Source organism: Caretta caretta, chromosome 3, assembly GCF_965140235.1.
Source record: "Caretta caretta isolate rCarCar2 chromosome 3, rCarCar1.hap1, whole genome shotgun sequence".
Taxonomy (NCBI): domain Eukaryota; kingdom Metazoa; phylum Chordata; order Testudines; family Cheloniidae; genus Caretta; species Caretta caretta.
In genome coordinates this window covers 58,725,193-58,743,703 of record NC_134208.1, presented here as the reverse complement: position 1 = coordinate 58,743,703, position 18,511 = coordinate 58,725,193, and the positions used below count along the sequence as shown (strand labels likewise).

Here is an 18,511-nt window from a genome sequence, read left to right as displayed (position 1 = left end):
CTGGGTACACATGACACCTATTGAAATCACACTGAGTCACACACATGTATTTGATAATCCAGTCCTAGAAGTTTAAGATGTAAAACTTCTCCACCAGCCTCATGCTAGAAGTGTGAACCCAAGAATGGTGATGTTATACCTCGCACCTTCTATGAGCGTAGGCAAGAATTACAAGGAAGTAATTTTAGTTTAGATTTCAATGTAGTAATGGAATTTTAAAAGAATACATTTGAAGCTTTTTGTGAATGGTGTTGAAAAATAGTGCATTTATTTCAAATTAGTCTCTGGACAAATAGAAACTATATTTTTGCTCACTTTATAATTTCAGTCTGGGATTATAATGACTTTTTGAAATCACTAAAAAAAACTTTAAAAAAATTGATGTAGCAAGTTTTTGGCATAGAGTAGAGGATTCTCCCCTGAGATTCATAAGCTAGAAATTACCATGTTTGGCAAGAGATAGAAAGGTCAACAGAGTCCAGTTGAAGCAAACCATTGTTTTAGCATGCAGTCCTCTACACTGTAGATAATGCACTGATTCAGGCACTGTCTCCAAGGGAATACTTCTCAGTAGCAACCGTAAACTTAAGTTATTGAAATAACCTAGCATGAGATACCTTAGTATTTCCCACTAATTAACATTTATTTGACATGGGAACACAGCCTCCGCTGTTGCAATAATCCTCTTGGATTTAGGAAAATGTAGTTATCCAAATAGCCAAGAACTGTTTTAGCTCTTTATAGGATCAAACATTCCAAAAGTTCAAGTCTCAGGCGGAAGAGGGTACCCAGGCTTAGAAAAGCCAATGCGTGCTGCACTCTGCAGTTGTCAATTGCATGAATTTTGAGGTGCTGACACAGTATACTATAATATACAACACTTTATTGCCATTATATTAATACAGCACTGCAGGCAACAAGCAACAGGGAAAATTACAAGCACTTAAAAAAATCAAGAAAGGACCCTAGGAGAAGTAAGAAATTGTAAAGCACTAAGAAGGGGAAGTAAACTGATCATGCACCTGATGTTAGTGGCATTCTCAAATATCATGTGAATAGATAGGATGCTGGATACCTATGTTTCCGAGAGCTGTACATCCTGAAGAGCTTCTGTTTATTACTACAAAGCTTACTAGGAGTGAGGGGAAATAGAGGATTGTATTACTAAGCATTCCACTACTAGGAAAGGAGTTAGGTTTTCCATATAAGCCAAGACAGGTTCCAGATTACTGACAATTCTTTTTTCACAATGGTGGAGGCAAAGATAATAAACAAGGTAATCATTTAATTTTAAATCTGCTATGAGAAACAAATACAATATTGTATATGGAGATTCCAAAATATAATACATTTGAAAGAACCAATCAAAATGAGTAGAATAATAGGTCTTTTCTCGAACTCCTATGCAGGCAAAACTCCCATGGCCTGTAATAGAGAGTGTTGCTAGAGTAATGGATGGATGATCAGGCCCACGATTTAGTACTTCTATTTAAAAGGATAATAAAAAAACTACACTATTTGGGTGAAATTTACTTTCCTGCAGAGAGAATCATCCCAAGGCCTATGCACAACTTGAGGCTCCTGGAAGGTCTGAATATAGATAGGGTTTAAGTGAAATGTTCTGCACCGACCTTGTGCTGGTCCTCTGAACAGGGGTGAATTTCACTCATGATGAATAAATTGTTAAATATATATATGAATGCAGTGTATAGGAATTCAGATTTAAAATGGCTTGCAGAATTCGAACAATGATTTACAGAATAATCTATTTTACACCAAAGAAAATACTAGAAAAATACAGTCTAATTTTATAAAAGAGAAAAAACAAAACAGCACCTCTATATAATATTTAGAAATACTAAATATAAACTGTTGTGCATTTTGTTAGCAAAATTAATGTTCATGTATAGCTCAAAGGCTCAGTTCTATCCTCCAAACACAGAGTGACAACTTAGCCATACTCTGAAAGGTTCTAGGTCCAAATAGGAGTTAATGAATAAAAAATGTTATAATATGTCCAAAATTCATTTTTATAGGCAAGAAATTAAAATAATTTCCAGATAAATGGATAAACATTTCTTGTTTGTTTTATTAAAACAGAATTAAGAAGAAAAACCATGTTCACAAAGCAATTCAATGCACTGCGAATACAAACACATTTTAATATAAAGACACCATTTATTTAGTTCACATAGCATCACATGCAAGTCACTAAGCATCACAGTAAAAAGAAGTTAAAGACTAGAAGATAGTTAATTCTAGAAAGTGCATTGCAGAACATTGCATTTACATATTTAATGCAAAAGACTACATTCATTACATATTTTTTAACTGATGTAAACATACAGCCATACAACACTGTAGGAACTATTAACAGCCACTGACAACAACACAATACTTAACTTCACTTAAAAAGGCAATGAATGGTCAGCAGGTTTACACTGAAGTCAAAGATATCAGTTAAAAATTAAAAATGATTGATAATCTTTAAAACTTTTCAATTGTATTTCTTTTTCCTTGGGAAAATTCAATTTTAACATGCTATTGTGTATAAGCTGTTGTAAAGTGTTTTAATGCCATGCAAAAAAGTGCATTTTGATTCCTACTCAATATACAGCAACAACAGAAAAGATTGGTTGAGATTTTCAAAGGGGATATGGCCACACATCTTCCATTAGTATTAATTCAATGAAAAGTCATTGAAGATATATGGTTAAATCCCCTAGACTACTTTAAAATATGAACCATTATCTTAATCATAGGATATACTATCATCTTGATGTTCAGGGATTTATATGAGTAATTTCTATTTATGGTAAAGGGAACTGTGTGTATAAAGGCTCACCTGTCAAGGTGGGAATTATTCCCTTCTCTTTTGTCTAAATCATTCTTTTTGAGAAAATAATGTAAGGGGATAAGTAATCATAGAATCATAGAATATCAGGGTTGGAAGGGACCTCAGGAGGTCATCTAGTCCAACCGCCTGCTCAAAGCAATGACCAATCACATCTACAAACAGCTTTTTATAAAATCTGAAATCAGTTTTTGAGCACTTGTTAAAAGAAAAAGGAAGTATGAATAGTATTTGAAAGTTTTGATCACGTGTTATACTGTTCAGTGTAAAATGAGTAAATTGGTAGCGGGCTCAATGAGGGAATATATTTATATATGAAAAGACACAAGTTTGACAACAATATCAAACTGGTTATATGTGAAAGACAGACTAAATAAAGTGGATGTAATGGATATCTTAGAATGGATCTAGGAACCTCAAGAGGTATGTGTGTAACGTTAATAGGAGTTACATGCACATCAAGAGAAGAATAAGAATACCGTAGCTTCAAAAGCGAGAAGGACAAGTGGCAAGTTGCAGGCCCGCTAGGGAGATGTAAACAAGTTCACCTAACTTTCATGTTTTAGACTGTTGGGATGTCCAAACTCCGCAAATGTGGCTCCACAGCCTGTAAGTGTTACAGGACTGTAATATGTCCCATATGCAGCTGCACTTGTGGGCTGGTTTGGCTCTGGACTATATTTTATTTCTTTTAAAAAATGTTTTTGGGTGTCATGCAGGTGGTGAGATAAGCTCCACCATTCCTTCCTTGATCACTTTTGTACTGGAGAATTGACTCCTGAACACTAGTTTTTGGGATGGTGTAGTTCAGTGGTTCTCAACCTATTTACCATTGTGAGCCACATATGTGGCCTGCAATGTGTTATGTGGGCCACAGTCAATACTACCTCTATGGCCCTGAGGATGTCACATGGGCCACAACTCTGTGCTGATTGGGCCACAGGTTGAGAACCACTGGTGTAGTTACTCTTCCAGCCACCTGGCCCTTTTCTGACTCTGCTCTCTGGATCTGAGCTGTCAGTAAGGGGAAGAGCAGTATTTACAGGTTGTGTCTTCTGACTGACATACAACGAAGCCAGGGAAGATCCCTCCTTGGTGTTAGAAAGACGATGGATTCTCTGAAATTAGAAGGCCAGATTCAAAGACGCAGCTACAACCTCCACCAAAATCAATGGGAGTTGTGCCCATCTATCTTATGGCAGAATCTGGCGCACAGACTCTGAACTGGAGAGAATGCTTAAGTCATTATTCTGCAGTAACTAGAGCTGGGATCTTCCCTCAGAATAAGGGTGTGCTCTGTGGCTATGAAGATTAGTAGTCCCCTAGATTTTCCCGTGGGAAAACGGAGACAAAAAGGCAAATTTCTGCTAAATTAAGCTGCTAATGTAGGACAAATAAAAATGAGATTTCAGACAATAGTAATAAAAGTTTACAGAAATGATTTTCCAACTATTACAACTCCGTGTTAGCCAATCTATTTTGAACCTACTATACAAAAGACATTCCAAACCCCGTTATGAAATTTGGAGATTTAAAAATATATAACAAATAGAGAAACGACAAACCTGTTAGATGTTTCCCCTTGTTCTTTCCTTCAGGTGTCAGGGTATGGGGAGAAAAAACAACTTTGTTATGCAGATAGTAATTATTAATACTCAGTCACAGATGGTGTTAGATAAATGCTAAATTGTAAATGGATGTGTTAATTAAATTAATGTGAAATACACAGGTTATAGTGCAAGCACAAAACATTCAAGCAACATTCAGAACTACAATGTTTCTGAAAAATAAACTTCTCAGTCACCTTAATACATGCATAACTTGCTGAATACATACCACTGCAGACTGAGTTGGCAAAGCACTTACTTAGGCAAAATGCATTGGTGACACATATATAACAGAAAGCTGTAGACTTTTTATTTGATAAAGTTATCTGCAGTAATGAAACAGGTTTGATTTAATTAGGACTGTGATAGCACAGCAATGGATTTCTTTAAAATAATGATTATTATGCTTTATTTTTCTTGGGCTATAATTGTATTCTAGACTATTTCAGATAGGATATAGCTTATTTATATAGCTTCATATTAATTCATGTATGCAAAAGTTGCCCTATACCTGAATATCTATTTGTCTCAAACAAAATTATTAAAATCAATATTTGTGAACTCTTTGATAACTTTTAATCTGAAAGCTACTTTTAGTTTGAAGTATTCAGGATGAATACTTGTGGTAATAGATCACTTATGGCTCAGTTCTTCTAAACTCTTTGAAATTCACAGATCAGCTTTCTGTAGTCAGCCAACCCTTTTTGGCTAAATTTATCTGGCACATAATCTCCTCTTTATGGTTGCGTGGGTGTTCATCACACGTTTGAGATGAACAGCTGGTCTCTTGCACTGGCCATAATAACAACAACAATAATAATACTTAGGACTTCTATTACACCTTTCATGCAAGGCTATCACTGTGTACCTTTCAAAGCTGTACTTAGTACTCTCCATTCCAAAGTATATGCCCCACATTTGGGGCAGTGACATACTGCCTTGTGTTAAATTTTTTCAGAGCTACGGAACAATCTTGGACCATTCCTCTTAAAGGGTGAATTTCTGCCAAAGCACTGAGAATTTTCATCCAGGTTATGACATCAGTGTACTCTCTATTGGCCAAATTCTTACATTAGAGGTACAATACATGGTTTTATTCTATTGATTACATGTGTGTATATCCAAAGACATAATATCCCCTAACTAAACTCTTAGTGTATCTGAAGTTATAACTAAAGGCTACATTCCCAAGAGGTGGAATGTCATAAAGTTCTTTGCCACTTGGGAAGCACAGATGTTTCTAAAGCCTCATAGTGCAATGTAGAATAATACTGCCCATGAGAATAAAGAGCAGTCACTGCACTAATTATATTGCCTATGCTCCCCTACAGAGGATTTGCCACTGGAAAAGTAAACATGCTGATTTAAAAAGATTAATAAGGATAACAAAGAGAAATTTAAATTTCTACTCAGAGAAATGTAGTTTATGTATAAAGCAATGTAATTAGAGAAACAGGAAATGCTTGTAGTGGATAAATGATTACATGAGCTTCCAAATACATCTGATTCTGGTCTCAAAAATTCTATGGGCCTGATCCACAGCTGGTGTGGCACAGCTCCATTGACTTAAGTGGAGCTAACCTGATTTACACCAGTTGAGGAGCTGGTACATAATCCCAAATTCCAAGATCGAGGGTAGCTATTAGTTCTTCAGTCAATCAGTAAGCACCATTCGCTGAGTTATGAAGAAAGCATGTTGTGTGGAAACCAATAGGTATGAGCCCTATAAATAGTAACACGTCTTTACTACAGTAAATAGGATGAATTAGTGTGACTTGGAAATGGAGGCTCTGATTATCAATGTGTGTATTGCTTACAGTTAAAACATAGCTGGTACGGTGCATGGATACGAGTAAAATATTAACCTTCACAGCTGAGGGTTTGTGAGAAAATGCTTTGAATACTTTAGTGCAATAATATTTCATAGATAAATGGAAATGGATTCTATTTATCCTCACTGTGTCTGGAGTCTCTATAATACTGGCCAGATTTGTTAGTTGAGACCTTAATGAAAGGAATTAGTGAGAGAGAGAGAGAGAGAGAGAGAGAGAGAGACAAACCAAACAGAAATACTAATTTTCTATAAGCTTGAACAGACATCAAGAACAGCACCAGCTGCCATATTTGTACCTACTTTGTAGGGCTGCAGGTATGCAAGGCCTTCAAATGAGGCTTCCAGGTAGCAATGGAAACCGATTTCTCATCAGCCGCATAACTACGCCATACACACTACGTGCAGGATATATGATAAAAAGAAAAACAAGGCAAGAGGGAGCAGGGGATGAAACAAAAATTGAAAAGCAGATTAGTAAACCAATACAAGTCATGGCTTTTTTTTATCATTCATAGCACTGATACATGCCTGAGGGGTGGAAGAATACTTTCATAATATCGCCAGGTGGCTGTCAGGTTTGTTCGGCTGGAATCAGTGGAATAAAACCGCCAAGCAGCCTGGTATGAGGAAACAATAGAAAAGCACAAAGGAACCAACAATATATGAAATGAAAATGCCACCATATTGATTATGGAAAGTCTGGACTTTGTTCAAACCAAGAACATTACCTGTTAGGCTGTCTAAATAAACATTAATACCAACAAAATCTAGCAAAAATTGCTAATCAGGACATGGTGAAATATGGCTAATAATCTCTGGGTAAATATCACAATACAGCCAGTAAACAGAAGGTGCATAGTAAGCAGTGCAGTGATTTATTTGTAAAAATCCCACAGGAGAAACTTTCACAAAGTTGCAGACTGAAGTAAGAAGGGTGTAAGAATTAGAGCTCACCAAATACATTTTTTTTTTTTTTTGGTTTGGGACCAAACTGAAAAATGAGGAAAAAATTGTTTCAGGTTCAAAAATTCATGTAGTTTTTTCAGTTTTTCTCACCAAAACAACCCCCCCCCCAGAATCATTCAACCTGATATTTTTTTTGGGGGGGGGGGCGAAGGGAATGTTTTGTTTTGGGTGTTTTTTAACCTTTAAAATGTTTTTAAACAAACCTAGTTAAATACAGAAATGAAACCTTGTTTCAAAATTAAAAGTCAAAATGTTTTGTTTTGAAAATATCAAAATGAACCATTGAGACTTTTTCCAATTTTTTTCATTTTTCATTCCGCTGAAACTATTTGCCCAATTCAATCCAAATGTGCAAATAGTTTGGTTTGACTTTTCACTGAAAAATATTCACCCAGCTCTAGTCATAATATAGTTTGCAAATGATAATGAAAACCAACCACAAAAAAATTAGAGGAAAGGTAGAATATTCTCCTTGGCTCAGGCATTTTTGACGATATAAAGCTACGAAACAAATAATTTGGTTGGTGGAAAGCAAATATACAGTATCAAAAGTATTTTCAACTTTTAGATTTATAATTGGACAAAAATGGTGAGCCAGATCTTCATCTGGTATAAGGTGTTGTAGTTAAATTGTAGCTATATTGGCTTCACCAACTAACACAAGCTGAGGATCTAGCCAGTTAGGTTAAAAGGTTTCCTGGACATTGTTCCATCATTTCCAATATGTACTGTCATGCCATACTAATATGGGCCAGGTCTTCACTGACATCCATGGAGAGACACCAATTTACACCAGCTTAGAATCTATGTCTATATAGTCCTTTCAATGCCCTTTGCCTGGACATATTTAGTACCAACTGGAGTGAAAGAATAGAAATATTAAGCCTGATTCTCCACTATTCTACATCCCAGCTAGTGATTTACATCTGTGTGAAGAGAATGCAAAATAGGTGTAACATGCTACCATTCTCCCTTGGTAGCATTTCACACCTGCTTTGCATATGTGTAAATTGCTACATCGGGGCATGACAGTGGAGGATCTGAATGCTAATTCCAATGCCATCACACTTGAAAAATCAGGGCTCTTGAAACTAACAACAGGTTTTGCAGTTATTCAGTTGCAGATGTGCATTTTTTATTGCTACTGAATGTGTGAAAAAATAAACAGAGCTTTTGAATACCTTATTATTAAGTCTGCGATTCTCTCAAGGAGGATGCGGAAGTCACGGCCATAAGAAGTGGGAGGACCATGACCCCCGGAAACCTGCCCTATTCTGGCACCCCTGACTTATATGCTGCAATCAAGTCACTTGTCAGTCTTCTTTTTGATAAACTAAACGAGACTGAGTCTCTTACTGTAAAGCATTATCTCCAGTGCTTGAATAATTTTTATGACTCTTTTCCTCATGCTCTGCAATTTATCAGTATCCTTGTTAAAATGTGGACACCAGAACTGGATGCATTATTCCAGTACCATTCTCACCATTACTGTATACAGAGGTAATATCCAAGGACCACATTATCCCTTTTTACTATAGCATCACACTGGGTTACTTGTTCACTAAGTCCTTTTCAGAGTCACTGCTTTCCGGGATACAGTCCCCATTCTACAAGTATGGCCTGCATTTATTCTTCATAGATGAATATTTGCATTTGGCTGCATTAAAACACATTTTGTTTGAATGGGCCCATTTTACCAAACTACGCTATATGACTTCCTCTTCCTCATCAATATTTACCACTCTGCCAACCTTTGTGTCATCCACCAATCTTATCTGCTGTAATTTTATATTTACGTCCAGATCATTGATGAAAATGTTGAATAGTGTCAGGCCTAGTGCTGATCCCTGTGGAACGGCTCTAGAAATATCCGCATTCTCCACTGACAACTACTTTTTGAGATCCGTCAGTTAGCCAGTTCTTAATCCATTTAACGGGTGCCTTATTGATACTGTACAGTGCTAATCCTTTAATTAAAATATCATTGTGTTAGGAGCAGCAGGTCCAGAACCTGAGCCTGCAGGCTCCCAGGACAGCAACTGTCCCTATGCCACCAGCTAGCAGCAGAAATACTTGGCAGGTCATGAGTCAGAGGCACCCACACACATAGGCACCGACTTTGTGTGTGCTCTGAGGCTCAACCACCCACGGATAAAAAAAATAGGGGGTGTTCAGCACCCATGGACTGTGCCCCACCTGTGCTGTGCCTCTTCCAGCCCCCACTCTGCCTCTTGCCCCAAGGTCTGCACCACTCACTCTTCTCTGTCCCCTCTCCCATCACTCACCCTTCAGGCAGGAGGGGGCAGAAAGGAGTGAGCGGTGGGTGGGGGGGCCTTGGGGGAGGGGGCAGAGGAGTGGGTGGGAAGTGCTCAGGGGAAGGGGCAGAGAGGAGCAAGTGGCAGGTAGGAGGGTCTTGGGGGTGGACAGAAGTCAGCGGTGGGCAAGCGGGGTCTCGGGGCAGAGAGGAGTGAGTGGTGCGCGGGGGAGGAGCCTTGGGGTGGGGGCAGAGAGGAGTGGACAGTAGGCACTCAGGGAGCGGGTGGAGCGGGCAAGGGAAGAGGCAGAGTGGGGTGGGACCTTGGGGGAAGAGGCCGAGTGTGGAGGGAAAAGCTGGGGTGGACCTCCCACCGGGAAAAACAAAAGTCAACTCATGAGCCCACACACACCATATGACATGCAGCCCCTGGAGGTCCTGATTGACATAACGTTCCCTAACCAAACTCTTAGTGTATCTGAAGTTATGACTAGGAGGCCCAGGTTCCCCTACCAGCCACTGCGGAAGAGGCACAGACCCGGCAATGGAGAGGGGACTGCCTGGGACAGTTTGCTTCCAAAGACTGTGATACACTGGAAGGGAGAAACATGCATAGTGACTTGGCTGGAGGGCTAAGTCATGAAGGAGCACCTGGCATTGCAGAGACAGGTGGACAGACCGCCAGAGGAGGGCGCAGCACCTGAAAGGAGCTAATCCCCAGAGCGGCAGGAGAAGGCGGTGAGTGGACCCCATGGCAGATGCTTACAAGCAACATGCGGATCACTGGAGACAGCATGGCCCGGAATTCAAGGTAGGCCAGAAGGTTTGGCTCACAACCAAACATCTCCACACCAGACCACCCCATAAACTAGATCACTGATATCTTGGACCATTTCAGATCCGCCAACTAATTAACTCTGCCACCGTTAAACTCTGCCTGCCTAGGTGACTCAAAATACACCCTGTTTTCCAATTTCTCTTTTGAAGCCATTCACAGAATGGCCCATTTCTGGGCCGAACGCAACCACCTCTGCCACCCATTCATGTCCAGCACCATGAAGAACACCTAGTCCCGACCATACTGGATTCCAGGATCAAGCTGGGTACTTTGTGAACTGGGAGGCATATGACCCCAAGGAGCAGTCCTGGGAACCAGCCCACCATGTACAAGCTCCCAACTTATAGAGGCTTTCCACAAAGGCAATCCCCAAAAACCCTGGGCAGGTGATACTACAGATTTGCTCTTGGGCAGGGACGTGATTTTAAGAGCAGCAGGTCTAGAACCTAGGCTTGCAAATTCCCTGGGCAGCAACCATTTCCTTGCCACCATGTAACAGCTCTGGTAGTGAAAACACTCAGCAGGTCATGAGCCTCATGGACACACACACATCACAGGACATCCCCCCCCACAGAGGGTATGATTGGAAGGACATTCCCAATTGGTCCAGACATACAAAGTAACATCTGCTGGGGATGATTCAGTAAGTTTGTCTCTGCAATTATGTAGAGCCAACTGCTGCTACAGACCCTGCTTCCTCATCCTGCTTCTGCTCCCTGATTCCTGACCTTGGCTTTTCCTCCTGGCTCTGATACCAGGTTTCTGGGTAGGCGTGTCTTCTGCTTCTGATCCCTGTTCCTGATCTTGGCTTTACTTCCTACCTCTGATATCTGGTTTCTGACTTGGCTTTGTCCCCTCCTTCTGACTCCTGGTTCCTGACTTAGCCTCCACTCCTGATGCTGACCCCTAGCTCCTAACCTTAGATTGATCCCTCCCGACTCCGATTCCTGATGTCTGACACTGATTCTAGCCACTAGGCTGTCCGTCCATGACCTGGCCCTGACACATCAGTACTAAGTCAGATGCCTTACAAAAGTTTAAGTATATTACTTCTATGCAGTTACCTTGATCAACCAAACTTGTAATCTCATCAAAGAATGCAATCAGAATGTATATATCTTGGAGAGTTTCACTCATCCTACAGCAGGTGCAAAAGGAACGACAAAATACTTATTTATGCTGTCAATTAATAATTTATTAACTGCCTGAACATTCCAAAGATATCTTTGTCATCGTCTTGAGCTTAGTGAAACAATGTTATATGAACTGCTCAGGTTCTTTGTTTTCACTTGCCACACCAGTATGAAAAAAGACGATATATGGTACACATTTAAAAGAGTTGGTTTCCAAAACAAGTAAATGAAGATGATATCTGTATTTCAGTCCAGTACATCAAATACAATAAAGTTCAGTAGGAAACCGATTTCATTCTTTCTTTTTTTTGTATGTTTAGAGCTAGAGACCTCCGGTATGAAAGTCATCAGCAAGCATTTCAATCCACTATGATCAGAAAGTTAAAATAATTGTACAAAATTACAGTTTAAATGATCAAATATACTAAAAAAACTTATTTACTTTTATCTCTTTTAAAACATTGATCTGCACCTTCACCTCAAGACAACAGGTGAAAAGATGCTCATCATTTCAAGACACTGAACTATTCAATTCCATATTTCCAGCTCCTAGATTGGGTGATATTGACAGCAATTCTCTGGACAGGAAACTCTACATTTTAAAGGAATGTATTACTCATCTCAGCACTGTGAACTCTCTAGTAGTGAAAAGTAATTGAATCTGGGCCAGAATCATAGAATCATAGAATATAAGGGTTGGAAGGGACCCCAGAAGGTCATCTAGTCCAACCCCCTGCTTGAAGCAGGACCAATTCCCAGTTAAATCATCCCAGCCAGGGCTTTGTCAAGCCTGACCTTAAAAACCTCTAAGGAAGGAGATTCTACCACCTCCCTAGGTAACGCATTCCAGTGTTTCACCACCCTCTTAGTGAAAAAGTTTTTCCTAATATCCAATCTAAACCTCCCCCACTGCAGCTTGAGAGTGCTGTGCTATCTCTTAATCCTGTCCTTTAGTGATCAAATCTGTTTTCCCAAGTAATTTATATAATCAAATGTCAAGCAGGACTGCACATAATTTGCATCTTTGCCTGGCCATTTTGGCATGGATATTAATCTGAAATTCAACAATGCATGAACCATGCATTGTAAAGCTGAATATGACATTATACAAATGCAAGGTGTTTATTGAACACAGTTCATTTTAACAAAATGTTCAACTTGTGGCAATTAAACAATATTTCTGCAGAACTTTGCATAATGCAGGAGGTAATACAGGTTTACTTAACAAGCACATAGAAATCTATTTTAATCCTCTCACTGTTTTTATATTTACCTGAATTAAACTGGCAGCTGGATTCCTTCTTTTCTCAAAATGTTTCTGACGGTGCTGTTCTTGTACTTTTAATGCAAAGCCTGAGCCAAGAATGCCCTAGAGTAAAATATAACACAAAAGTTTTTATCATTAGGAAGGTAATTGTGAAAAATAGTTTAAATACATCAGCTCTGAAGTTATTTTGAGGATGAGAAAAAATAAAGCACCACTATTCACAATTGGAATTGTTTTGTCTGATTATTTCAAACAACCACATTTATTACAGTACAAAAGTTTCACAATAGACAATGTCCATTCACTGTAAGACATGAGAATCCCTACATACATAAGAAATAACATTTGCAGTGTTATGAATGGCTGCTCATCTAAACCATTCGATGCTATAGGCTATGGTGTGCTACTGATATTCCAAATAAGGTATCTGTGTAAGCAGCCAAACAATCATGTACATACTTCACTTATAGTCACAACCCTGTGTTGTAACTTTTGAATTTAGAAAATTCAAAAATAGCTTGCATACAGCAAGTTTTTCAGTTTAATTAATTTATCTGTAGTATTCATTCTATGGGGTTTGCAGTGTTGCCAACTCTCATGATTTTGTCATGAGTCTCATGATAATTATTGTTTTCCTTAAAGCCCCAGCTCCTGGAATCAAGTGGATATGTGATGATTTCAGCCTTCATTCTGAATGAAAAAGTAAGTTTCTAGTTCTCGTGGCTGTGGAAAAAGCTTCAAAATATGAGCCCAGTGCACCCTAAAGGCTCAAAAAGCAGAAGGTAAATAAAAAGAACACAAAATCTATTATTTTTACATAATCTCATGATTATAAAGTCAGTCTTGTGATTTTTGGAGAGCCTGACTCATGATTTTTGAACATTTGGGGTTGGGAATACCGGGTTTGAAAGAAAGTTTATAATTAAATCTTTACCACTTTTGGCTTTTTACAGGGTAAGACTATTCATTCTTCTGCTGAACAGGCCAAAAGTGCAAAGATGCTTGCTTCCTAAGCTTCTGCAAGAGGTGTTATTCCGCTGAATAATTTTGCATTATAAGGAGGAAAGATACCACTTGACTCTTATGCAAGAAAAATAAAAGAAAATCCATGAAAGATACACACATCTTAATATATTTCTCCATAGTCTGACTAAACACAAATGTTGCTCATGAAGAAAATGAATGGCTACATGGATATGACATGTGGAATACATTTTCTGATATTTACTTTAAGGCTGTATTCATTTTTCATATACTCATCTTCAGATATAAATATTCTATTCCCTAGTCATCTCTAGGAGTATGTTTTCTGCTAGGGATAATTATATAATTCACTTTGATTCAAATACAGTGGGTACCATTGATGTCAACATTTGCCAACAGGTATTCCACTGTAATATCTGAGATAATGAAGTATTGCTCTGTACTGTACAGTAACTCCTCACTTAAAGTTGTCCCGGTTAACGTTGTTTCATTGTTACGTCACTGATCAATTAGGAAACATGCTCGTTTAAAGTTGTGCAATGCTCCCTTATAACATTGTTTGGCAGCTGCCTGCTTTGTCCACTGCTTGCAGGAAGAGCAGCCCGTTGCAGCTAGCTGGTGGGGGCTTGGAAACAGGGTGGACCAGCAGCCCCCCATCAGCTCCCCGCTCCCCTAAGTTCCCTGTGTGGCAGCCGCCCAGCAGGCTATCAATTGCCAGCAGTTCAGCTGTCCCTCCTGCCACTGCCATGTGCTGCTCCTGCCCTCTGCCTTGGAGCTGCTCCCTGAGCCTCCTGCTTGCTGTGCAGGGGTTGGGGAGAGAGGGAGGCTAAGGTCAGGGTGTCCCCCTCTCCCCCAGCTCCTGCACCCTGCTTACCCCATCTTCCATAGAGCAGGGGGGACACATGACAGGGCTCAGGATGGAGGGAGCTTCCTGGCAGCAGCTGCGGTCTCAGCTTGCTGATTAACTTAACAAGGCAGTATACCTAAGAGTGGGGTCAGCGTACTTAAAGGGGAAATGCGCATCTCTCTCAAAAGACTCTCTCTCTCTATATATAATATAGTCTTTTGTCTGACCAAAAAAAAATGTCCCTGGAAACTAACCCCCCCTATTTACATTAATTCTTATGGGGAAATTGGATTCGCTTAACATCATTTTGCTTAAAGTCGCATTTTTCAGGAACATAAGTACAACGTTAAGTGAGGAGTTACCGTATTTAAACAAAGAAAATAACTGTGGAATCACAGATGCTGCAATGTTGTTGGTAAATGCTGACTTTTTAATGTTGGTCAGTCTATATGGTTAAATATAAAAATATTCTAATTCCAATGAAAATAATTTTTTAAATGATCTATATGTTAGTGAATAAATAAATTTTTAAATATTGATGTTTCATATGTACAGTGACAGGTTTAATACAAGAGGAAGTAATGTGCCCTTTGGATTCAGGCTTATTAAATGCACCATTTGTATACACACGTTAAATGTTACGATATTTCTACCACTTCCAATACTCATTAGATTACTCTCATTTCCATTAAAGTCCCTTTAATGTCTGTAAATCTCATAAGCTGTCGTGTCTTTCTTATCAAGTAGTCATTTATAGGATAAAAATAGTTGTATTCATTTAATAGAATGAACTTCTATTACAATCAGGGGCCAGACACCCTTAGGGGAGAACAGGGGGGGGCTGAACCCCAAGAGTAAGTAATTGAATCAACTGATTGTGCAATGTTATTGTGTATAAAAGAATGTCAAGTAAGGCCTTCTATGAAAACTTGTAATATTCTGAACTTGATTGTCATTGTGAGATATGCAAACAGACTGTGGTTATGAATTTATGTATTTCTGCAGCTATAAAACTGTGCTGATAATTTGTGCTGCAACATCCAGCTCTATCTAAAATTCTCTGTAATCTGAAGTCTTTAAATCATGATTTGAGGACTTCAGTAACTGAGCCGGAGGTTAGGGGTCTATTACAGAAGTGGGTGGGTGAGGTTCTGTGGCCTGCAACGTGCAGGAGGTCAGACTAGATCAGGGGTTCTCAAACTTCATTGCACCGTGGCCCCCTTCTGACAACAAAAATTATTACATGACCCCTGGAGGAGGGACCAAAGCCTAAGCCTGCCTAAGCCCCGCCACCTTCGGCAGAGGGCCAAAGCCCAGGCCCCACCACCTGGGCCAGTGGCGGTGGACAAAGCAGAAGCTCAAGGACTTCAGCCCCAGGTGTGGGGGCCTGTAACCTAAGCCCTGCTGCCCAGGGCTCTTCCCCTTAGACTTCGGCTTCAGCCCCAGATGGTGGGGCTCAGGCTTCAGCCCTGGGCCCTAGCAAATCTAATGCCAGCCCCGACGACCCCATTAAAACAGGATCACAAAGAACTTTGTGGTCCCAACCCACAGTTTAAGAACCGCTGGACTAGATGATCATGATGGTCCCTTCTGACCTTAAAGTCTATGAGTCTATCACAAGGTAGTAGTCAGCCAGGCAGGGGGGGGGAGGCTGCCTCCCCACTGGATGAGACTAGCTCCGAGCACGGTACAACCCAGGAAAAGACAAATGATGGGCCAGTAGGGTTAATGGGAAAACATTAAGACATCCCAGCTCAAATTTTCCCACCTAAATAACTGAGAGTCGCCATGCAAGGAGAAAAGGGGGAAAAAAGGGGGGATTGGGGAGCCTTTAAAAAGGAGGCTTGAAACTCAAGTTTTTATGAAAAATGAGGGGCAGCGTCTAAGCTGGAAGCTGTATGTTAAATGCTGGATCTCCTCTATGACAGAGTCAAATATGAGTGAGCAAAGTACAAGCGTATGGTTTATTATTTTCTTTTTCTTATTTTGGGTTAAGGGAAATAGAACAAGACAAGAGGAAAATGAGCCAGTTCGAATCCTTGGACACAATGGATAAAAAGCAGCTTGGAGCCTGTGTGTGCAGTATGGTGTACAACTTCTGCCTGATTTCATGCATTCTACTGCAGTCAATTGATAGATCTTACATGGTCATTGTAGACCATCCACTAGCAATGTCCTAATTTTTCCAACTGCAATAAATCCGGAAGAACATATCTGCTCCATCATTTCAAAGCCCTGAGAGAAACATATTGCTAGGGTATGAGGCACAATTCACAGGCAGAGAGAGGAATTTCTGTCTTTCAAAATGCAACAGGAGTAAATCCTGGAAAAAAGATATTTTCCATTTTTGTTCAGGCCAAACCCCCATACAAATACAATGATAAGTCTTTGCAATGACACTTTCGTTTGGGCCATATCATCCCATCAGTTTTGATAGTGAATAAATTAAACCAATGTAGAATTCTGCTTCAAAACTGACCATACGGGCCTATACTTTTTTTTAACTGAATAATGTACAACTTAAACTCTGTGGTTAGGTAATAGATGGCCATATCTGACTTACTAGCTCATAAGTGAGTAACTGTGCAGTTTTAGAAACATTGGAGTCATAATAACCCAGTGTTCCAGGCTAACACCACAGAAAAAGGGGCTTTATGTAGATGATCCAACTGCATGATCAGATTTCCTTACTCTATGAAAAGGCACTTGAGAAAAGTTTTAACATTAGTGAAGGAGCTTTACATATTCAAACAATGACTCTTTATGCTGAAAGCTTCATGCAGCTTCTCACATCAGCCTTAGGAGTTATTGAGGTTCCTGTTGCCTTTTTTTTATTTTTGTAAAGATACTCACAGCAGGTAGTGCAAAGAAAGAAATTCCAAGTAGAGCAAACCCAGCAGAAAGCAGCCTTCCAAGCCAAGTAAGAGGAGTTTTGTCTCCATAGCCAATTGTTGTCAATGTGATCTAAAAAGTAATGAATAAATACCATGTGCAATAGAAGTACCTGAGAGAAAAGCTACATATCAGATACACAGTATGCAAGAATTTTTCCAGTAAATAATCATTCACTAAGACACATGAAAATCTAAATGTATAACACAATCTTCTATTTTAGAACACATCTCTAAAGGAAAAACATTATTTAAATAAATGGATATGAATAACTTTGTAACAATGAACAGAGGTGATGTGGGGGGGCATGAGGGGTCATGTGCCCCCCCAGATTTCTGCCTTCCATGAAGCACAGAGGTTTTCAAACTGGAGATCACCCCCCGTTCCCTCCAGTTTGCAAACCATCACCTCCTTCCAAGAGCCAGTGGATCGGAAGCTGGTGGGAGCCACCTGGCCTGCTTGTGTTGGATCATATTAAAGAAGTTCTTTGATTCCCCATAGTTTAAATTCCACGGTATTACTAATTAAGGAGGTCTCTTGGTTTTTGGTACTGTTTCTCTCTCTCTCTGTGTGAAACTTGCAAGCTGCTAATTGTGTTAATACATCCTAAGACAGTCTGTTCTCAAAGCATTTCTTTGTAACAACAACTACTCACACAGAGAGAGACTCAAAGCAATACTCTGTAACAACAGAAACAGCACCCAGAGACTCCCTGCCCTTTTGTTGTATTCATCTCACTTTGTTAACAAAAGTGATTAAAATAGAGATAGAGGATGTATGTGGATGGATGCTTGGTGTGGATAATAACTGAATGATCAGGGAGGTGCCAGCCTAAGAATGCAGTGTCCATCGGCTGAAGAAGGTGTCAAGTGGAAATAACCAGAGAACCCCTGGAGGGCAGACTGGAATCCATCCAACAGCCTCAAGAATGGGAGAACCAAAGAACAAGATAACATCTGGCAGCACGGAGCCATCACGAATGTGCCATCTGCTGATTGATTCAGCAACAGCATGATGAAGCAATTCCCATAGACT

At 39.6% G+C, this 18,511-nt stretch overlaps 1 protein-coding gene across 2 annotated transcripts in view; it reads right to left on the bottom strand.

Moving 5' to 3' along the window:
• Positions 1-18,511, bottom strand: part of KCNQ5 (potassium voltage-gated channel subfamily Q member 5) — a 530,762-nt gene that overhangs the window by 39,325 nt on the left and 472,926 nt on the right. The window contains exons 6-9 of one of the 2 annotated variants that reach the window (XM_048845923.2): positions 17,438-17,548; positions 12,760-12,855; positions 6,596-6,690; positions 4,420-4,446 (exon numbers count right to left, since the gene is read on the bottom strand). In XM_048845923.2, the coding sequence (XP_048701880.2) occupies positions 4,420-4,446; positions 6,596-6,690; positions 12,760-12,855; positions 17,438-17,548 (329 nt within the window). The remainder of the gene's footprint in view (positions 1-4,419; positions 4,447-6,595; positions 6,691-12,759; positions 12,856-17,437; positions 17,549-18,511) is intronic. The other variant, XM_048845922.2, reaches the window with a different exon arrangement.